General features: G+C 42.4%; 1 protein-coding gene across 6 annotated transcripts in view; it reads left to right on the top strand.

Annotated features, from left to right (window-relative positions):
• FRMD4A (FERM domain containing 4A) overlaps positions 1-23,275 on the top strand; it is a 451,440-nt gene that overhangs the window by 413,702 nt on the left and 14,463 nt on the right. For all 6 annotated transcript variants that reach the window (XM_039357562.1, XM_039357563.1, XM_039357560.1 and 3 more), the window contains exons 15-19: positions 8,338-8,471; positions 14,895-15,017; positions 18,538-18,766; positions 20,072-20,128; positions 21,164-21,401. In XM_039357562.1, the coding sequence (XP_039213496.1) occupies positions 8,338-8,471; positions 14,895-15,017; positions 18,538-18,766; positions 20,072-20,128; positions 21,164-21,401 (781 nt within the window). The remainder of the gene's footprint in view (positions 1-8,337; positions 8,472-14,894; positions 15,018-18,537; positions 18,767-20,071; positions 20,129-21,163; positions 21,402-23,275) is intronic.

Below are 23,275 nucleotides of genomic sequence, written 5' to 3'. Positions count from 1 at the left end.
AAGGGTCTTCTAGTCCAACCCCCTGTTCAGGCAGGAAACCCTATACCATTTCAGACAAATGGATGTCCAGTCTCTTCTTAAAAATTTATAGTGTTGGAACATTCACAGCTTCTGGAGGCAGGTTGTTCCACTGATTAATTGTTCTAACGGTCAGGAAATTTCTCCTTAGTTCCAGATTGCTTCTCTCCTTGATTAGTTTCCATCTGTTGCTTATTGTCCTGCCTTCAGGTGCCTTGGAAAATAGCTTGACTCTCTTTTCTTTGGGGCAGTCCCTCAAATATTGGAGCACTGCTATCATGTCCCCCCTCGTCCTTCTCTTCACTAAACTAGACATACCCAATTCCAGCAACCGTTCCTTATATGTTTTAGCCTCCAGTCCCCTGATCATCTTCGTTGCTCTTCTCTGTGCTCTTTCTAGAGTCTCAACATCTTTTTTACATCATGGTGACATAAAAAGGAGGGAATTCACAATTTCAATATGTGTTGTGTAAAGAAGGAGATCTTCAGCTGGTCCTGACGTTCCTCCCATTTATTTTTATGAATGAGCCAAGTAGGAACATTTTGGATAGAAAGAGAGAGTTTCCTATCCAGATGTTCCATATTGGTGTGATTTCATGTCCTGTAGCATGTTTTTGTTTTCACTACAAGTTAAATAACTGCAGATGCCATATATTTGGGTCTGTTTTTTTTTCCCTGGTAGGGGAACTGTGCTAGCTTTCTGATCCCTTCTGTAGTATCTTTTCCATTTCCACAATCTCCATTTTCAGCTCTGGTGACCAGAACTGTAGACAGTTTTTCACGTGTGACCTCACTACAGAATTCTGATAGGACCTTCATTTATTGCCTGTTTTAGTTTTTTCAATTCTTTATTAGGAAAGGGAAAAGTTATACTACGCTATCCAGCTTAGCATCCTGCCCGTGATATGGGCGTTCAACTTGGGAATGTATACCAAGAAGTTGACATGGTGGCATAATTGAACCTGTCATCTTGAATTTCTCAACATTCAGACCAGGAATATCTTTGTCATTATGGTTATTTGATCCAAAAGGATGTGAGGTCCTTGGTGCTCTCTGAGCTTGATTGTGTTCTTGCAGACATTTCATTACCAAACTAGGTAACATCATCAGTGCTACGGTAGTAGGGAGTGGGGTTTGCTCTCATTTTATGTACTAGCACCGTAGTTGCCCTGTCAATGTTGGTAGAAGTAGATTTGATGGTCCTGAATTGAGCTGTTGTTTAGCTTGTTTGCCTGAATTGGGAGTGCCTTATTGGGTTATTTTTTACTCGTTGATTGTTGGTCTAGCGCAGCGGTTCTCAACCTTTTTAATGCCGTGACCCCCCCCAAACCGGTCGTAAGCCGAGGACTACTCAACCGGTCGTAAGCCGAGGACTACTCAACTGGTGCAGCACCGTTTGCAGAATGGGACTTTTGGTGGGCTCAGCAGGGCAGAGACAGCCTGGACAATTCCTATTGGCTTTTGAAAGCAAATAGAATTAGACTCTATTCAATAGAGTCTATTCTATTGGCTTTCAAAAGCCAATAGAATAAAAGGGAGTAGCACAGCTAAGGAAAAGGGGGGGGAAATGGCGGACTGCGTTGTTTGGCGACCCCCGTGAAATGGTCGTTCGACCCCAAATGCGGTCCCGACCCACAGGTTGAGAACCGCTGGTCTAGCGTTAATCTCGGCGTTAAATTTCCGCTCATCTGGATGTTGATTGCTGGCAAGGAGATGTTTTGGTCTTTTTGTTTCCTTTTTAGCTTTTTGATTGTCTCTTTTGAATGGTATGTAGATATTGTTTATCTCTATGTGGCTGTTGATGACTGATGGGTCTGAATGCCAGGCTTCCAGGAATTATCTAAAGTTTTTGGACTTGGCTTGGCCTAATAGATACTCACAGTTTCCCAGCTGAAACCATGGTCATGTATTGTGCTACTGCCATTTTAGTGAATCAATTTTAGCAAGGGTAAAGTCATTTATTTTTTTATTTCCAGAGTTGGGTAGAGCTAAATTGAACAAATGATAATAATTCTAACGTTGTCCCAAAAAACCAGAATCTCCCAGTCTTACGTCCCACTCTTTTCTTGACTCCAGTCCAGGTTGAGAGAAACACAGCTGCTTCTAGAAAAGGATTAGAATCTCCTCATCAAATTATTTAAATACACATACACACTGGACTGGATTCCCAGACATAAATCCACCAGTTGAATGACAGCGTGCATAATGGGGCATTAAAATTATTTCACACATTTTTGTGTAGATTCTGCAGGAAGAACCTCCCGGAGAACAGTACATTAGGGATGCAAATATGCAACCATCTGTTGCAAAAATGAGAGAATTGGGGAACTTACTCAAAGTTTCCACCTCTGAAGTAACCTCTACATTTTTAATGGCAGTTTTGGGTCAAGGCTAGGTAGATCAGAAGCCTCATTTAGTTTCGTGAGATTTACACAAAGCAACTTCATCTGAAGCCTAAAAGAACATTTAACAAATACGGTATAAAACCTGAGTGAACTTTTGCAGATAGTAGCATTTATAGCAGTGGTTCTCAACCTTTTTAATGCTGTGACCCCCCAACCGGTTGTAAGTCGAGGACTACTCAACCGGTCATAAGTCGAGGACTACTCAACTGGTGCAGCACCGTTTGCAGAATGGGACTTTTGGCGGGCTCAGCAGGGCAGAGACAGCCTGGACAATTCCTATTGGCTTTTCAAAGCCAATAGAATTAGACTGTATTCAAGAGAGTCTATTCTGCTGGCTTTCAAAAGCCAATAGAATAAAAGAGAGTAGCACAGCTAAGGAAAAGGGGGAAAAAACGGCGGACTGCGTTGTTTGGCGACCCCCATGAAATGGTCGTTCGACCCCAAATGGGGTTCCAACCCACAGGTTGAGAACCACTGATTTATAGTAAAAGGATTTGCCCAACTTTAATTATATCGCCAATCGTATTTTAATCAGTGCCCTTTGTGTAGAAAAGCACATCGGAGCATGAAAAAAAAAGATATACAAATGGTCCTTGACTTACAACCACAATTCAGCCCCAAATTTCTGTCGCTAAGTAATTTTTGCTCCATTTTATAGGTTTTCTTTTTACTGTTGTTAAGGGAATTGCTGCAGTTGTTAAATTAGACACACGGTTGTTAAGTGAATCTGGCTTCCCCATTTGATTTTGCTTGTCAAATGGTCGCAAAAGGGGATCATGGGACACTGCGACCATCATAAATGTGAGTCAGTTGCCAAGCGTCTGAATTTTGATTGCGTGACCATGGGTATGCTGTGAAAAACGATCCTAAGTCACCTCTTTCAGTGCTGTGGTAACTACAAATGGTCACTAAACGAATGGCTGTAAGTCGAGGACTGCCTGTACAATATGTTGTGTCTTGGGCTAAAAGTAGCCAGAACTAAATGCAAATAACTCAACAATCAGCCCAATATTCCGAAGACCAACTTGGACAAAATTTGCCCCAGCTGGTCGCACACATAGTTAAGATAGTTTAGTACGGTTTTGTGGGTTTCTTTTGCACTTAGATTTCAGCTGGCTGTAGGCATCCTGAGAGGAATTTTCTCCTGGGTGTTAACCAGCGGGGGATCTTTTCTCTTTGCCAAAATTTGGACATGAACTTCCTGAAACATGGGAAGCCTTTCGCTTGAGGCACAACATCGGTTGTGCCGTCACCGAGGCGGCAGACAAGCACAAGAGAGAGAGGGAGAGAGAAATAATATGTACATCCTGTGCTGAGTAACTCCAGATGGTCTCCGAGCCCTTATCTTGGCTCTTTGCTGTGAAGGAAATCCTATTTGTGAGTCAAGAGTTGTAAGAGTTGTTGGCTCTTTGTGGTGACATTTCCTTCTTTGGTGACCCCTTGAGGCAGTGAATCAGAGCTAGGCTGCCACCTCCAGCAACTCGACAAGGGTTTCCAGATTGATGGGCCGCATGATAAGGCCTTGGCTAGATCGCTCTTGGAATCCTGCATCCAGTTTTGGTCACCACAATACAAAAAGGATGTTGAGGGTCTTAAAAAGAATGCAGGGAAGATGTGACAAAGAGGGTTAGGGGGCTGGAGGCTGAGACATAACAAAGAACGGGTGCAGGAATGGAGTATGACTAGTCTAGTGAAAAGACAGATTAAAGGTGATATGATAGCTGTCTTCCAGTATCTGAGGGGCAGCCACAAAAAAGAGGGGGTCAACCTATCCTCTAAAGTATAAAGCACCTGAAGGCTTGACAAGAAGCAACGGATGGAAACTCATCAAGGAGAGAAGCAACCTAGAACTAAGGAGAAACTTTCTGACCATTAGAACAATAAACTAGTGGAATGGCTTGCCTTTAAAAATTGTGGGTGCTCCACAACTGGAGGTTTTTAAGAGGAGACTGGACAAACATTTGTCTGACACAGTATGGGGGTCTCCTGCTTGCAAGGTTGCTTCCAACTCTGTTGTTCTGTTATTCAGTTAAGACTTTGGTTAGGAAGCTGACACGGTCAGCTAGAAATGTGCAAGGGATGCACCTGGATTGCTGCATTAATTGTGCGTGGCGTGAGATGTGTACAAATCACATCTTTAGACAGCAACAACTCCATTAAAGAGGCCACAGTGGGTTGCACATCTGGACTTTAGTGATGTCATCTGGCTGATGCTGGGATATTTTCCTTCTTTCTGGGCTATTGTTCTGACCACTTCCCCGGAGATATATTTCTTTCATCCAAACCTCTCATCATATCTGGTATTCTTTCTTCAGTAGCTGTTAGCTCTTGCGAGGAGAGAGAGAGAGAGAGAGAGAGAGAGAGAGAGAGAGAGAGAGAGAGAGAGAGAGAGAGAGAGAGAGAGAGAGAGAGAGAGAGAATAAAATCTACAATGAAATTAGGGATCGGTTGAGCTCAAAATGAGTGGCAAAAAACCTCTCTGTTTTAAGAAACATTGGGGCGGGGATATAAACATCAGTTTTCTTTAAGCAGAAAAACGAAGTTTATATTTAATGAAGTTTATATTTATATTACAAATATTCCCCCTTTAAATCTACCATATAGATATATTGCTATTTCTATCTCTGTCTCTCAGTCTCTTTATCCTATCTATCTATCTATCTATCTATCTATCTATCTATCTATCTATCTATCTATCTATAATCTATATTTATATCTAAATGTTCTTGTTCCTCATTTGACGGGCTGCAAACCAGTTGATAAGTGATGCCTTCCAATAAAATCAAGACTATTAGAACAAATATACAGATTATTCTGTGTATTTTATAGCTGCCTATGAACACAAGGTTTGACCACCAGCCTTGTCCTGTTTATTTCTTTTAGATTCTTGGAAAGTTGTCATTTTACAAATCATGTTAATGCCATGAAGCATCATCTATTTTTCAGAGTGAAAGGAATACGTTTTCCATCTAATCATCCCTAAAAAATAATTTAAAAAATGGCAGACAACTATAGCTCAAATGTATTAAGGAATGCATCCAGCTGTCTAAAAATGGAGGTGTAGGGAAGTCAAGGCAATATTTCTCCACCTTGTGACTTTAAGATGTGTGGAACTTCGGTTCCCAGAATTCCCCAGCCAGCTGTTCTGGCTGGGGAATTCTGGGAGTTGAAATCCATTCCTCTGAAAGTTTCCAAGGTTGAAAAAGAAGTAGCTTAGAGAATGAACGGACAGGTCAAATTTTGTGAACGCCTACGGCCATCGATTTTTTTTTGTGAGTCCACTTGTGTCGTGTTATCCCACTCCTAATATCCCTTTGCAAGACAAAAAAATTCCTTCCCTTTAGTATTATAATATCATTAAGCCATTGTCAACTTAGGTGGGTGTTTTAATTTGAAATCCTTCTGTTGGGGAACCCTAACAAAGTCTGACAGACCAAAATTAATCACCTCTGAATATGGAGTGGGACGATGAAGAAGCTGTGAGTAAGAGCCTAGCAAAGAGTCAGAAGTATATTTAGAGCTAAACACATCGGCCCCGGTCCACTTCATCTTGCTGATGTCAGTTTGGCAGAGAGGTGCAAAACATTTTGATGTCAAAGGATCACAACTCCATATTACTGAATTCTGACCTTCCTGGAAAACTGCTGATGTGCTTCCAGTTTTCCTGCTTCCTATTTTGAGCTTGCCGGAAGCATTGCTATCTCAAAGTGGAATGTTCCTATATTTGCTTTAACCATGAAATTTTCTGCACAACTCAGAAAACGTAAAATAAAAAAATGTTTTCTGACAGGGAACATGCCTCTATCCTCCTTCAGGATTCTCACATTCCTGTTGCGCTTCAGGGCACCAGTTTGTTTTCTGCATGGACCACACCCAACAGGAGTGTCCTCCTACATTCAAAGGACTCCCTAGTCATGGAAACGCAACTTTACTTACAAGTCCTATGTTCAGGGATCACAATGAGACAATAGGAATAGGAAAGGAATAGAGTAGAATAGAATAGGATAGGATAGAATAGGAAAGGAATAGAATAGAATAGAATAGAATAGAATAGAATAGAATAGAATAGAATAGAATAGAATAAAGCTGGAAGGTACCTGGGAGGTCATCTAGCCCAACCCCCTGCTCAGGCAGGAAACCCTATACCATTTCAGACAAATGTCTGTCCAGTCTCTTCTTGAAAACTTCCAGTGATGAAGCATCCACAACATCTGAAGGCAAACTGTTGTTCCATTGGTTGATTGTTCTCACTGTCAGAAAATTTCCTCTTATTTCTAGGTTGAATCTCTCCTTGACCAGTTTCCATCCTTTATTCCTTATCTAGCCTTCAGGTGCTTTGGAAAATAGGTTGACACTCCCCACCTGCGTGGTATGTGACAGCTGCAGATTGCTGCTGTAAACCCAGGTTGAGTCAAGAGCCATGGAGGCTTGTGACCAGCTGAATGCTAAAATAATTATATGAGATACAGCTGCAGACCCCTTAACCCTGCTTAGCCAAACTTCCTGATGAGAAACTGTAAAGGAGCAGGTTATTATGGTTGGCCTGCTTTAGGAGTGTCCCTGTCTACGATAAATCTTAGTTTGCAGATGTCTGGTCTTGCACGATCCATGATCTTCCAGCCTCACTTATTTTAACATCGGTGCAGATTGAGAATATCTTCTCCTAGTAATCCACATATGATGAATGGGTGATGAACCAGTATAACTGAGGATGATATTATCCATTCAATTATGTCCCAAGTCTTGGCGGTTCCATGAGCCAGTGGAATCCACATCTTCCAATTTTGCAATGCTTCTCTGAGTTGTTTTATGTCAGGGGTCTTCAAAAGTGGCTCTTTTATGACTTGTGGACTTCAACTCCACAAGTCGGCCAAGTTTAAAGACCCATGGTGTATGCTCTGGCTGGTGTCAGCTTTGATGGTGTCCAGCCACTGTGCTCTTTGGCAGCCTGGTTTCCTTTTACGGCTAACTCTTCCAAGCTTTCTCCAGTGAATTCCCTTGCATGACATGGCCAAAATAAGTGAGATGCAGTTTTGTGATTTTTGCCTTCAGTGGCATGTCTGGGGTTAACCATATTTCTCCGAAAATACAACCGGGTTTTATATTAATTTTTGCTCCAAAAATTAGGACTTACTTTCAGGTGATGCCTTATTTTTTTTTTCATGCACAACAATCTACACTTATTCAAATAAATAATGTCAATGGTATTATTTAGTTATGTTTAATTACGTATTAAGATGATTGTTTTATAATTCAATACATCCGTTGTGTGTTGCAACGGACGAACTAAATGCCTCCATCTGGCTGATGATCTTAATTGGGGGTTATTTTGGGGGTGGGGCTTATATTACAAGCATCCTGAAAAATCAGGCTAGGACACAGATCGGCAACCTGCGGCTCCGGAGCCACATGTGGCTCTTTGAGCCTTCTACTGCAGCTCCCAGTCCTCCGCCATTTGCAGAGAGACAGAGAGAGGCACTTGTACTTCCTTTCTCTCTCTCTCTCTCTCTCTCTCTCTCTCTCTGTGTGTGTGTGTGTGTGTGTGTGTGTGTGTGTGTGTGTAAAAAAGAGAGTGGCCTCACGGTGTTCTCTGACAAGCTGACAAGCTTATTGGGTGGGGCTCCTGCCTTTGCTGTGTCTCCGCAGAAAGCAGCAGCTCTCTCTCTCCATATACATATAGAGGGGGGGGCTTATTTTCCGGTTGGGTCGTTTTATGGGAAATATGGTAGGCATTCCATTATTTGCTTGTTCGTCGCCTTTGCTGTCGAAAGAAGACATCGAAGCCTTCTCCAGCACCAGAGCTCAAATGAGTGGATGCAATACCTGTTTGGTTGTCCCGCTTCTTGTCCAGAAGCCATCCACCTGGCTGCAGACATGTGCCAACTGCCTTAATGCCATCTTTGTTCCCCAACAGGTTCTCAAGAGTCGGACAGTTCTCAGTCTGCCAAAAAAGACATGTTGGCCGCCTTAAAATCCAGACAGGAAGCCCTGGAGGAGACGCTGCGGCAACGCCTGGAGGAACTGAAGAAGCTGTGTCTCCGGGAAGCGGTAGGCGGCGGCAGCAGAGATGCTCCCTTTTGAAGAGTTTTGTTAAAATGATCATGATCTGAACCACAGATGAAAATAAGGATGATGGGAAATAGGGAAGGGGGAAGAGAGGTGTAGGTATAGGGGGGAAGGAAAGGGAAGGAAAAGAAAGAAAACGAAGAGGAAAGGAAAGGAAGAGGAAAGGAAAGGAAGAGTGAAGGAAAAGAAACAAAAGATCCAACTTTTTTCAGCTACAAAATAACTACAAAATAAAATGACAACCTCAATATTTTAACTTCACCAATTTAACAAATACCAGCCATTTCTGTAACAACCAACTGTACTAATCGGCAAAACTCAATGCCATGGGGTTTTTTTCTGTCTCAAGCACAAAGCCCAGAAGTGGTTTCCAAGTAGAAGCAAAGCTGGATGTGTTCTTTTCTCTAATTAAAGCGGTCAGTTTTGCCATATCTGATAACTCCTATCACTTTTCATCCGTCCGTCCATTGAGGGGTTTGAAGGCAGAGAGATGCTTCTAATCAATAAAGGAGAATATTTGTAGCTCAGAGTTGAAATGAGGGGTCCTTGGTGCGCTCTGAGCTGGGTGGGTTTCTTGCAGACGTTTCATTACCAAACTAGGTAACATATTCCGTGTTAGGGTCATCATTAGTACGGATGACTTTGGGCCATGAAACGTCTGCAAGAAAACCACCAAGCTCAGAGAGCACCAAGGACCCCACAGTCGTCGTCCTCCTCCTCCTCCTCATAAGCCCTACTCTCTTCAAGCACTGATGATGTTCCCTAGTTGGGTCATGAAATGTCTGCAAGAAAACCAAGCTCAGAGAGCACCAAGGACCCCACACTTCTAATGCAAGTTAGAGGCAGTTGTACCCAACAAAGCCTTTCATAGGATATGGATATTATTCCTAATTCCCTGTTACTGCTATCGAACAATTTGTGTAAAATAAAATAAGTCAGCCCTTCCTCTCTAGAAGATTAAAAGAATGAACCAGCTTGGGAATCCCTTGACTATTGAGTTAAATTAAAAATTAAAAATATAGTGTAGGAGAGGAGACATTTGACCCCACTCTTGTGCTCAACCTGGCTCATCTCCTATAAATAGAGAGGTGAAAGGCCAGATCTGACTTTTAATGGTCTCCAGGCCAGAATTTAATTGAAGTGGATCCAGTTTTATTTGCTGGCTGCAGATGACTATGCCATTTTTTTTTTATTTATCTGATTTACACCCCACCTTTCTCCTTAAGGGACCAACAGGTGACCATATGCAGGTTCTGCTCAGAAAGCAAAATTGCCTCAGCTGACACATAGAAAAACAGTTAGATCCTTAATTATATATGCATTTCACTAAGTTGCAGTCATTATGTTTTATTACACTTGCAGATCAATGTAATTAGGAGGTTATTTATGTTTAGTTTCAATGATTGTGTGGAAAAATTTACATTTTGCTTCAGCGTGAAACTCAGCAAGTTCTCCGCCTTATGAAAATGAAATTTATCTGTCTCATCTCAGGTAATTTTTTTTCCTGAAAGGATTAGCCAGCTCCTGATTCCTGAGAATTTTCTTTAGTCTCTGTTCCTTCTGAGATTTCCATGGACAGGGAAGCATATGTTTTCCAGGTAGTCCTTGACTTACGACCACAATTTTTTTTTTTCAAATTTTATTTATAATACAGTTAAAAACAAACAAACATTGGATTTGACATGATATTCCAGTATATACATTCTTATCAGATTATTCTACTTTTTACAATCAATTCTTCATCTCTACATATACATCTAAGTTTTATGTACAATACTTGTTCTAAAATGACATGTATTTCTATCTTAACATTCATCTTTAATCCCGACTGTCCTCTTCAAATTCCTCCAGCGGTAAAATTTATCCCAGGTTTCATAATAAACTGATCCACATTTGTCTTTTAATATCATTGTGAGCCTGTCCATTTCCGCACAGGCTAATATTTTATGTATTAACACTTCCTCTGTGGGAATTTCCTTGCTCTTCCATTTTTGCACTAAAGCAAGCCTAGCTGCAGTCAGAATGTGTAGCAGCAGGTAGATTGTTCCCTTGTCGTATTTTATTGACTTACGACCACAATTGAGCCCAAAATTTCTGTCGCTATGCAGGACAGTCATTAAGTGAATTTGGTTGGCTGGGGAATTCTGGGAGTTGAAGTCCACCTGCCTTGAAAGTTGCCAGAGTTGGGAAAACACTGAATTAGTAACACGGTTGTTAAGTGAATCTGGCTTCCCCATTGACGTGGCTTGTCAGAAGGTCGCAAAATGGGATCACATGACCCCGGGACACTGCGGCCGTCATAAATACGAGTCGGTTGCCAAGCGACTGAATTCTGATCACAGGACCACGGAGGGGGTGCCTCAGTGGTCGCAAGTGTGGAAAAACGGTCCTAAGTCGCTTTTTTCAGGGCCGTTCTAACTTCGAACGGTCACTAAAGGAACCGTCGTAAGTGGAGGACTACCTGAATTCTCTCTTTCAAGCAGGGTTTGCTATTTCTCAGAGGCTGAATTCTGTCCCCTGAATGCAGTTATGACTATTGGTGCACCTTTAAACTCAACACTATCAAAAGCCGGGATCCTTCTGTTTGTTTTTGCCTCAATCCTTTCCCACCTCTGAGCAAAACAACGGATGGAAGAAAAAAAACAAAAACAAGGAAGTCAGCAGAAACGCTTGACCAGTTAAACCTCACAGGATCATTTCTTTCTTTCTTTTTTCTTAAGTCCTCCTTGGGTTGGAGAGTGTGAGTCAGGGGTAAGAGGTTAGCAGAGGTCAAGCAAAGGGGATGCCTTAACATTTTTTGCTGAAACGACCCTTGTAACATGTAAGTAAATCAATCCTCCTCCGATTTTGCTCTAAACTTCTCTGGCTAGTCTGCCATAAATCATCGATTTTCCTGTGGGAATTGCTGGCTCAGAGAGGGGCAATTAAGTCTGCCCCCCCCCCCCAACTATTTGCAACAGTCAAGCATCGGGTTTCTGCAGGCTTCAGTTTGTTACCAGCTCTGCTTAAATTACAGGAGCCTGGCTGCTAACAAGCCAGGCATTGTTTCACTACTCCTCTGTACATCTTTTAAAAGATGGGAGCCATCCCAGGGCCTTAGTACACAAAAGGCCAAGTTCAGGATTAATTATTTACTCACGGCTGGCCCAATAATCTTCTCGGGGATGTGTTTTCAAAATTGGAACAGTGCATGTGTAAGGACTTCAGCTCCTTTGAATTTCTGAATTTAAGAACTGGATTTTAGTTCAATGCAACTAAATCAGAATAGAACTGGAAGGGACCTTGGAGGTCATCTAGTCCAAGCCCCTGCTCAAGCCGAGGTGGCGCAGCAGTTAGAGTGCAGTACTGCAGGCCACTTTAGCTGACTGTGTTCAGCAGGTCAGCGGTTCAAATCTCACCAGCTCAAGGTTGACTCAGCCTTCCATCCATCCGGACCCAGATTGTTGGGGGCAATGTAAATATATATATATATACATTGCTTACTGGTGTACACCGCTTAGAGAGTGCTTACACTTAAAGCGGTGTATAAGTCTCATAAACAAATAAATAAAATAAAATAAAGAGACCCCATACCATTTCAGACAAGTGGCCGTCCAGTCTCTTCTTAAAAACCTCTAGTGATGGGACACCTACAACAACTGAAGGCAAGCTGTTCCACTGGTAGATTGTTCTCACTGTTAGGAAATTTCTCCTTAATTCCAGGTTGCTTCTCTCCTTGGTTAGTTTCCGTCCCTTGTTTCTTGTCTTGCCTTCTGATGCTTTGGAAAATAGGTTTGTGCCCCCCCCCCTTCTTTGTGGCAGTCCTGCAAATATTGGAAGATTGCTATCAGGTCACCCCTGGTCCTTCTTTTCATTAAAGTAGACATACTCAGTTCCTGCAACTTTTCTTTGTGTGTTTTAGTCGCCCGGTCTTTAATCATCTTAGTTTCTCTTCTCTGAACTTTTTCCAAAGTCTCAACATCTTTTTTGTAATGTGGTGCCCAGAACTGGATGCAATATTCCAGATGTGGTCTTTCTAAGGATTTAATAAAGCGGTACTAATACTTCACGCAATTTTGATTCTATGCCTCTGTTCATACAACTTAATGATAATAATAGTAAAGTTGGAAGGGACCTTGGAGGTCATCTAGTCCAACCCCCTGCTCAGGCAGGAAACCCTATACCATTTCGGACAAATGGCTGTCCAGTCTCTTCTTAAAAACCTTCAGTGTTGGAGCATTCACCACTTCTGGAAGCAGGTTGTTCCACCGGTTAATTGTTCTAACTGTCAGGAAATTTCTCCTTAGTTCTAGGTTGCTTCTCTCCTTGCTTAGTTTCCCCCCATTGCTTCTTGTCCTGCCTTCAGGCGCCTTGGAAAATAGCTTGACTCCCTCTTCTTTGGGACAGCCCCTGAGATATCAGAACATTGCTATCATGTCCCCCCTCGTCCTTCTCTTCATTAAATTAGACATACCCAATTCTAGCAACCGTTCCTTATATGCTTTAGCCTCCAGTCCCCTAATCATCTTTGTTGCTCTTCTCTGAACTCTTTCTAGAGTCTCAACATCTCTTTTACATCGCAGTGACGAAAACTGGATGCAGTATTCCAAGCGTGGCCTTACCAAGGCCTTGTAAAGTGGTATTAACACTTCACGTGATCTTGAATCTATCCCTCCGTTAATGCAGCCTAGCACTGTATTGGCCTTTTTGGCAGCTGCAGCACACAGCTGGCTCATATTTAGGTGATTGTCCACTAGGATTCCGAGGTCCCTCTCACAGTTACTACTATTGAGCATGGTACCCCTATATTATATCTGTGCATTTGGTTTTTCTTGCCTAAATGTAGAACTTTGCTTTTTTCACCATTGAATTTCACTATACTTGAAAGAGTTTTGTTATACTTGTTAACACAAATGATGATAGTGTAGAACAGTGATTCTCAACCTTTTTAATGCCGCGACCCCCCCAACCGGTCGTAAGTTGAGGACTACTCAACCCGTTGTAAGTCGAGGACTACTCAACTGGTGCAGCACCGTTTGCAGACTGGGCTTTTGGCGGGCTCAGAAGGGCAGAGACAGCCTGGACAATTCCTATTGGCTTTTGAAAGCCAATAGAATGAGACTCTATTCAAGAGAGTCTATTCTATTGGCTTTCAAAAGCCAATAGAATAAAAGGGAGTAGCACAGCTAAGGAAAAGGGGAAAAAAATGGCGGACTGCGTTGTTTGGTGACCCCCGTGAAATGGTTGTTCGACCCCAAATGGGGTCCCGACCCACCGGTTGAGAACCACTGGTGTAGAAAAATGAACAAGTGGAAATATATACTATCCCCCACAATGGAAAAAATGGGTTTGGTTGAGATGGCAATGTAAACTGTTTTAAACTGAGAGATTGTATTGGGTTCTCTTTCTATTCTCCAGCTTGGCACTCTAGTAAATGATTCATTTTTCATAGAAGAAGTGGTTGGCACCTCTGTATTGTTTTCATAATACACCAGCCTGGTCTTCAGCCCTTTGCTTCTGAACCTGCCCAAGCTAGCTCTGTGCCAACATAATTTGGAATGTGATCAAATCAGACATAAAGCCAATTGTTTTATATTGAATGAAAGAGCACATGGCAAACAAATTTATGAAGCTATTGTTTCACAAGAGTGACAAAATGTTTGAGAGTGTTAGGAAAGATATAAATTATTTTTAAGGTATAAAGTAGATGTAAATTTATAGAAATCATACATCAACCATCGTTTCTGGGGCTGCAAACAAATGATTTAGACCAAGAGTGAGTCAAGAATGGGAGAGCTAGAGTTAAATTAAACCATATAAATTTACCAGACGATAAACAGGTGAGTAAATAGATAGGAGAGAGAGAGAGAAAGAGATATGGAGGAGGAGAGGGAGGGAGGGAGGAAGCAAGGAAAGGAGAGAAGAGAGAGAGAGAGAGAGAGAGAGAGAAAGATAGATAGATAGATAGATAGATAGATAGATAGATAGATAGATAGATAGATAGATAGATAGATAGATAGATAGATAGATAGGCAGGCAGGCAGGCAGGCAGGCAGGCAGACAGACAGACAGACAGACAGACAGATAGATAGATATACTTATTCACAATTAGAGTTTATTTCAGTTGGATCTTTAAATTAGAAGTTTAAGTCAAGCACAAAGGGGTGGATCTTTGATCATTTAGTTACAACCATCCTTTTGACTTTTTGAACACAACTCTGCCCCCACCACACGAAGGACTGCAATACCTTAGAACTGGGTGAGAAGCTTACCGCCATATTCTTTTCCCTCTTTCACAAATATCTCAGTGAATTCCTGAAGGATACCAGGATGGATTCAAGGTTGTTGAGCTTGTTAATGTCCATTTGAGGCAGTTTCACAAAGAGCCCTGCTAGTTTAACTTGTGGCTTTGCTGTGTGATTTCAGGAACTTACTGGAAAATTGCCGAGGGAATACCCCCTCAACCCAGGGGAGGAGCCCCCAATTGTGAGAAGAAGAATTGGGACTTCTTTTAAACTGGATGAACAGAAAATGCTACCCAAGGGAGAGGTAACGATCCAGTTTGTGTTACACTGTCCAAATATTTGGTTACTACCAGAGTCTGGAAAATCCAGTCATCGTCTCAACTGTCTTTTTCTGTCCTTCTTTCATCTCCCTGTTTATTACCATACTAAGAGTTCATATTGGCTGGTGAGGGAGACCAAGCTGACATGAAACCCAAACCAAAAAGAGATCCTGTTGATCCACCGTCAACAATTCTTGGAGGTCAAGCTCACCTCCTATTGCTGTTGGTGGCTGAAGGACCAGCCTAACCATCTACCATCCAGTTTTGTAGATGGCAGTTAGGAGAAGATCCTTGAGGCAGGTCGATTTAGCAAACCTTCTCCCTACGTTGGTCAAATCTTGACTTTCCAAAAGGCAACTGGACTTTCCTGGGCAATTTTTTTCCTTGAAGATATTTCACTTCTCATCCAAGAAGTTTCTTCAGTTCTCCAGAAGCCTTTTCAAGAAAAAAAAAAATCCATTTACCTTTTGGAAAAGCATCTTTGGGATAATCATGACCTGAATGATTGAGACTCTCCATAGACATTTAACCTTGCTTTTAATTTGACTCTTTCGGTGCACTCTGCTTGGGTTATTCTTAATCAGCCTAATCCTGAAAAATGCAGCAGATGAGCTAACCAACATAGAATAGATGGATCATGGTGTGCTTGTATTTTTTTAAAAAAAACTTCCCTTTTTACGACCCTATAAATCACTTAATTCAGGGTAGAGGCAGGGTGACTAAATGGAGCTGAGCGTTTACTGGCCGGATGTCCTTCCTGGTGCCTATGCAGAGTTCGCAGCAAATAATATTATTTTTTTGCGCCTTGGAGGCATGTTTGTATTAAAAAGAATTGCATATAAAAGAGCTGAGTCTCTGACAATCACATCTGCTGTTGTAAATGTGTTCTGGATTTTCAGCCTGCTGGAGAATTCCCTTTGAAGGTGTCCCCAATACCTGCATTAAGGACTTTAAAGCTCCTTCTCCTGGACTGGGATGCACATCAATTAAAAAGATTTGGAAGAAGTTTAGGCTTATATTGTAGATCCCTTTTAAGACTTCAGATATCCAGTTCTCTTTCTCTTTCTCTCTCTCTCTCTCTTTAACCAATAATTTTTTATTTTTCCAAACTCTCCCCCATACATATACCGTGATATTTATCAGATGTTAACATACATTCTTTTTACATTCATATATAAGATACTTGTAATAAAATGAAATAAATACATACACATGACTTTTGGTGTTGCTCGCCCATTTCCCCTTTCACTGTATCCACACTCCTTCTTCTCTACCTTCTTTCTCCCTTTCTTCTCTTCCCTACTTCCCTCTTCTTCCTCTCCTCTTCTCTTTCCTTCACCACTTCTCCCCACTTCTCTTCTCCTCCAACCTTCCTACTTCCTTCTCCCCTCCTTTACTCTTTTCTCTCTCCTCTCCTTTCTTCCCTCTCATCCCTCTTCAGATACAATTCAGGGGTAATGTCCGTCTCTCTCTCCCCGTCTCTCTCTCCCTCTTTCTCTCTCCCCCCTCTTTCTCTTCCTTTCCCCTCTCCCCCTCTCCCCCCTCTCTCTCTCCCCCTCTCTCTATCTCCTCCTACCTCTTTATCTCTCTATCACAGAAGGCTGTTTGTTGTTACCTTTTCTTTGCTTGGAACTATGCAATAGGTTGTACAGCTTTTTAAAGCTCTTTTAGAAGTCTCAGGCTCTTAGAACAGGGGTGTGAACTCCATCTACAGTCCAAAGATCAAATGCACTTTTTTCAAAAAAAACAAAGCTTGAGTGGTGCTTTTAATCCTTCGGCTTTCAGTGGATGTAGGAGACTCTTTGGAGGAGGGAGGAGAGCAGAAGTGTAGGAGTGGGTGGGAAAGAGAAAAGCAGATCCAGCTCTCACGTTTATGCATTGTGTGAAATGCATATTTAATCAGCTCGCTGTTGACGGAGATTATAAAATCTTCAAAGCGAAACTTTTAAGCACACACAAATAACAGCCTTTGGGCCAATCGCAACAAGAGAAGAGCTATAGTTAACAGACTTAAAATGGTGCTGAGTCATCCTGAAAACATCAAAAGAGCTTTTTGAGATGAGCCAAGGACAGCCATATTACCTTGATGAAGGATGAAGTCAAACCAGCTCCTTCAGTTCACGCGCACGTGGAGAAATTGAAATAGGAAATATCTCTTTGATGTGCAAACATTAGCTTCTAGGCTTCCAAAACCCACAGTGTGATTAGGAACGAGTGGTCATTCCTAATCAAGGAGAGAAGCCACCTAGAACTAAGGAGAAATGTCCTAATAGTGAAAACAATCAACCAGTGGAACAGCTTGCCTCCAGAAGTTGTGGGTGCTCCAACACTGGAGAGTTTTAAGAAGAGATTGGTCAGCTATATGCTTGAGCAGGGGATGGATAGAAGCTGACTTGGTTTTTAATAAGATCAGTTTCTTGGTGGTTTCACACATTTTTGTTGTTCCAGTCTAATTTCAAGATGGCGTTGGAGGAAAACTAAAGTAACATCTGGAAATACTGTTGTAAGGGTGGTCAACCCCTAACAGGTGGTCCTCTTTGACCAGGATTTTACCAAACACAGTATAAGATGCTTATCACATAAGTAGCATCCCTACTACTCAGTCAGATTGGGGATGTAGATACGACCTCCTTCCACAAATCGGCCAAATTATCAAGACATAAAGGGTCCCTGGTGCTCTCTGAGCTTGCTTGTTTTCTTGCAGACGTTTCATTATCCAAACTAGGTAACATCATCAGTGCTCAAAACATAAAAGGTAATTCAGTACAACTTTGATCTTATGTTAGTGGAATATCTAATGAAGAAAGTGGGGAAAAGCCACTCCAAGTATTTCTCCTCTTCTTCATTGTTTTTGCTAAGCTCTGAAAACATGATATTTCAGTATAGCCTGACCTTCTGACTTGTTTCTGTAACATGTCTTCAGATATGTATTGTTTAGTTAGTGCTCCAAAAATGTTGACAATTGGAAGCGTATCATAGAAGGAAAAAAATCTAGGAATATCAAGGCCATAAAGCCCAGGACACGCACCCACATACTATCCCAGAAATACATAGGAAGAACCTATGGCTGGTGAATGAAGTTATTTTTCCATGCTAGCACTCTTCTTCCCTTAGATAATAGAGATCCTAGCAAATTTAGTAGTCACAATTTAGCCACTTCTGGAGCAGCCTCAGACCTGGGCCTAAAAACACAGTTCCTAAATAACTTACTGCAAACCTGAGTCGCACATCTCACTAGGTTGAGCCTGGATAAAAAGATTTGGCATTGTGATTACTGTCAACCCTGACATCCAAGGTCTTTAGATACAGGAGATGAAGTGACTTGAGCTGTAGGATGTGAAAAGTTCAACTTCGCTGGTGGGCGGCAATCATATTTTTCTGTTGATCCATATTTTTCTGTTGATCCAGTGTTGATTCACTGGACTGGATGCCAGTCCAGTGAAACTAGCTCAATGGCAGACCTTGAGACACATTGACCATTGACACTTCTTTCCTGTCGGACAGGAAGCTGAGCTGGAACGGTTGGAAAGAGAATTTGCCATCCAGTCCCAGATCACTGAAGCTGCTCGCCGCCTGGCCAGTGAGCCCAACGTCAGCAAGAAGCTGAAAAAGCAGAGGAAGACGTCTTATCTGAATGCGCTGAAGAAGCTTCAGGAGATTGAAAATTCCATCAATGAGTACCGTATCAGATCCGGGAAAAAGCCCACCCAAAGAGCTTCGCTGATCATAGATGGTAAAGACAATTGACCTGTGATATTCTGAGATTTGCCTTAGATGGGATGGGGTTTAGAGGTTGGTTGATTTTCATGGGTCTTACAGGCTGCTTGAAGAAATAATGGAGAAACCCTATTTGGAGTTATGGAAGCCCACCAGGTGACCATCTCATATTCCTGGCCCAGTACCTCATCAACTCCTCTGCAATTAGCCACTTGGGTATTAAATTCAGGAAAGTGGTAAAGGAAACAGGGTTCAAGTGCAATCACTGATTGCAAGTCTGCATTTTTTGTGCTAAACAGATTTGCAATCTCACACCAGCAGCCCCAAAGAAAAATGGGAACGGGAGAAACAAAGAATGAGATTTTACTGAGCTAAACATCCCTCAGAACTGAAAGATTCCTGTGGAAAAACATTTTTTGACCTGCAGGTTTGCACTAAGAGTTGTTGTAATTACAACATGGGCTAAGAGGAGTTTACAACACACACAAAAATGCCGATGATAAATAGATTCTTAATTTTGGACTCTGCCAAATTTTGTTTTAAGATCCCCAGTTAAAAGGACCACTGATTTACAAAGCTGTTAAGGATACAGGGAGTCCTTGACTTACAACCACAATTGGAACTTCCATTGCTAAGAGACGTGGCCATTAAGCGACCACTCCTTATTTTAAGACCTTTTTTGGCCATGGTTTTGTAAGTGTATCACCACGGTCTTTTAAGTGAACCACATGGACATTAAACAAATCCGGATTCCCCCACAGGACTTCGCTTGTCAGAAACCTCCTGGAAAGGTCATAAATGGTGACCTGGGATGCTGTAACCATCATAAATACAAAAATACAGCACAGATTTTGATTATCTGACTGCAGCATCCCCACAATAATCATAAGAGCGAAATCTGGTCGTAAATTACTTTCTCCAATGCCTGATAAGTTTGAACAGTTGTTATCTATGATCAAATTAATGATAAATCAGTGGCTATTTATCACCAACAAACTTCATTGTTTAGGGACAATAGTCAAACTATTGTCTGCCTGTCCTGCCTATGCATTTCCTGGAAACATTTGTAGATGAGAAATAGCATGCTGGAGAAACCATGGAGAATAGGTGGTCTTCCAGCCTTGCTGTCCCACGTCTGCTAGAATCCCTGGCTGGGTAATTGGGAGTTGTAGTACTGCAACATCCAGAGAATGCCCATCTTTCTGCTCATGGGATGGGTCTGAAGAAAGATAGTACTGCTTTCATGATCTGACTTCTGGGATACCGATGCTGATCCACTTCCTTGTTGACGGGATCTTTTCTATGTCTCTTGACTTCCTAGATGGAAACATTGCCAGTGAAGATAGCTCCCTCTCAGACGCTCTTGTCCTGGAGGATGGTACGTAAAGAGCTTCCGAGTCTTTATCATTTTCTGCGTTTGATAAGCACACAGTTATTTCAAATTTTTGCAAAAGGCAGTGGCACATCAAAAGAATAAAGAGAGGATCTTTTATTTCCAAGCACTACTTACTAGTGCTGGTCGAAATGATTTTGATCTGGTGATCCTAATGGATCAGCTCTCTCGCCCGTTTTGGTGTGAACTGTATCTTGAGTTTGGTTGTAGGAAGTAGAGCAGGAGCTTTTTTGCAAATCACCTATCCAGGGGACGCTTTGTCCCTGGGGGGTTTAGTAGGGGGTTAGTATCTGTCTTCCTTAATTTTAGGTATATCATGAAAATATAGGAAGGAGGCTACTTGGAGCCGAGTTCATTTTAAAAATACTCCAGTATTTCAAGTTTTTTTCCTGTCTACTTTTATTGGCTGATCGTCTTGCTTGTCATGTCATTTTTCAAAAAGATTTTAGCTTTTAATTGGGGTGAGAGTCTCTTTTTTGATCCCAAATGATGACTCCCTTATTTTAGTTCATCCAGAAGGTGGTATGTCCATATTTTATTTATTCAGAGTGTGCCTCTTTCCACAAGCATCAAGACTCCCCTAACGGGACCTAACGCCATTAAACGTATCTTTTTCTCCCACACTTTGCCCATTTGTGGGATTTATAGCTTTCGGCTCCTTGCAACTTGATGCTGACATTTGACAAAAAGAGGTGCCTTGATGGCTGTCAAGTAGTTAAACCAAAGAGTTGAGATGAACTTCAAATGGGCTTAAAATGTTCTCTTCTTGAAGGAGAAGAGATGGCAGGACCAGGGGGGCAGAATCAAGAGAGCCATTAGCCTAGAATCCTTATATAACCACAAACAAACTAAACCCAATTCCGCTTGAGTGCTGTTGGCCCTTATCTAACTCTTAACTAGGTGCTAACTGTTAGTTGAGAAGATTTCTGTGTGTAGACTTTTAGGGGCAAATCAGTCTGATCGATCCTTCATGTGTGGACCTGTCCTTCATGCCTGACCCTTCTTCTCCTTCCATTCCAGAAGACTGCCCTGTTACCAGCACAATATCCCCTTTACAGTCACCTCACAAAGGGCTCCCTCCTCGCCCCCCCTTGCACAACAGGCCTCCCCCTCCACAGTCTCTGGAGGGTCTCCGGCAAATGCACTATCATAGGAATGACTATGACAAGTCCCCCATTAAGCCCAAGATGTGGAGCGAGTCTTCCTTGGATGAACCTTACGAGAAGGTGAAGAAGCGTTCTTCTCACAGCCACTCCAGGTGAGTCCAGAGCAGGAGATGGCGGACCTTCCATCCATCATCAGAGGACTTTATAGTACTCTTGTAGAAATAAAGCAAAGGTTTGCCAGCACATTCCAGGGGCGTGTATAAAATTATGCATTAATGTGCCAATGGACATTCTATAAAGCTTCTGCATAAATTTCTCAGAATAACAGAGTTGGAAGGGACCTTGGAGGTCTTCTAGTCCAACCCCCTGCTCAAGCAAGAACTCTGTATCATTTCAGATAAATGGTTGTCCAATCTCTTTTTTAAAAACCCCAGTGTTGAAGGACCCACAACTCCTGGAGACAGCCTGCTCCACTGGTTAATTGTTCTTACTGCCAGGAAATTTCTCCTTAGTTCAAGGTTGGTTCTCCCCTTGATTCATTTCCATCCATTGCTTCTTGTCCTGCCTTTAGGTGCTTTGGAGAATAGCTTGACTCCCTCTTCTTTATGGCAGCCCCTGAGATATTGGAAGATTGCTATCATCTCACCCCTAGTGCTTCTTAAACTAGACATCCCCGATTCCTGCAACTTGAGGCCTTAGCTGGAAGAAACAATGATGATATTCACTTTCTGCAGATCTTGAGTTAATCTGGCCAATTTTATATATAAATATGGTTGCCCCTTACCCAGAATAGAACAAAAATATTATTCACCAAGGACATGCAGCATTCAGCAGCTAATATAGCCAGAAGTGTGCATGTGTATATATGCCTGCAAATTTGCATATATGTGTGGGTTTGTGTATGCATCCATGGTTGTGCATGTATGACAATCGGTTGGGAGAAGAAACTAGATGTGTACATGGATATATTTTTTCACTGCCCGTTTTTAAATGCCATGGTTGTGCATGTATGACAATTGGTTGGGAGAAGAAAATAGATATGTACATAGACAATTTTTTTTCACTGCCCGTTTTTAAATGCCCGAATCCATACCTTCCCTATCTAAGTACTAGAAAGAGTGCAGAGAAGAGCAACAAAGATAATAACAGGACTGGAGGCTAAACCATATGGTGAACAGTTGCAGGAACAGGGTATGTAACAAAGAGAAGGACTAGGGATGACATGATAGCAGTCTTCCAGTACTCAAGGAACTATCACAGAGAAGAGAGGATGACTTATCCTCCAAAGCACCAGATGGCAGGACAAGAAGCAACGGATAAAACAGGGGTGTCACACTCAATTTCATTGAGGGCCGCATCAGCATTGCGGTTGCCCTTGCGGGGGGTGGCCAGGGTGGGTGTGGCCTACTGGGTGGGTGTGGATGGAGTGGGTGTGGCCTATTGGGTGCGCATGGCCAGGTCTACATTGTTCGATTCAAGAGTGCCTGTGGAGGCCTGGGCAGGAATGGGACAGATCTGAGGGTCTCTGGTAGAAGGGGGTGGGACTGGGGCAAGTGCCAAGGCATGGTCCACTGGAGGAGCCTCACTGCCTATTGAAACCCTCCACTGGAGCCCATCAAGCCAGATATGTGAAGTAGACGAGGGCCATTTGCTGGCCACTTCCAGGCGATGGTGCATTTCTTCATTCCTCACAAAGGGTGACACCTCCCCAGCATGCACCCAGGGGGTGGGGCCGACATGGCAGGGGCTGGTTCCTCGCTGTTTCCAGACGGCCTTGTGGAGCTAAGACTGAATGCGTTTCAGCATAGATGGCCACCACAAAATTGTACATTGGCTCCCGGCCGGCCAGGGCCAAGGCAGTGGGGGCCGTTCCCTCACTGTTTCCAGGATGGCTTCACGGGCCGCATCCGGTCCCCGGGCCTTGTGTTTGACATGTCTGGGATAGAAGATCATTAAACACAGATCCAACCTAGAAATAAGGAGAAATTTCCTGACATTGAGAACAGTTAATCAGTGGAACAGCTTG

This window comes from Crotalus tigris, unplaced genomic scaffold (genome assembly GCF_016545835.1).
Source record: "Crotalus tigris isolate CLP2741 ecotype Arizona unplaced genomic scaffold, ASM1654583v1 scf7180000018925.3142382, whole genome shotgun sequence".
Lineage (NCBI taxonomy): Eukaryota > Metazoa > Chordata > Lepidosauria > Squamata > Viperidae > Crotalus > Crotalus tigris.
The sequence above is the reverse complement of the archived record's forward strand: the minus strand, read 5'-3'. Positions and strand labels throughout refer to the sequence as shown.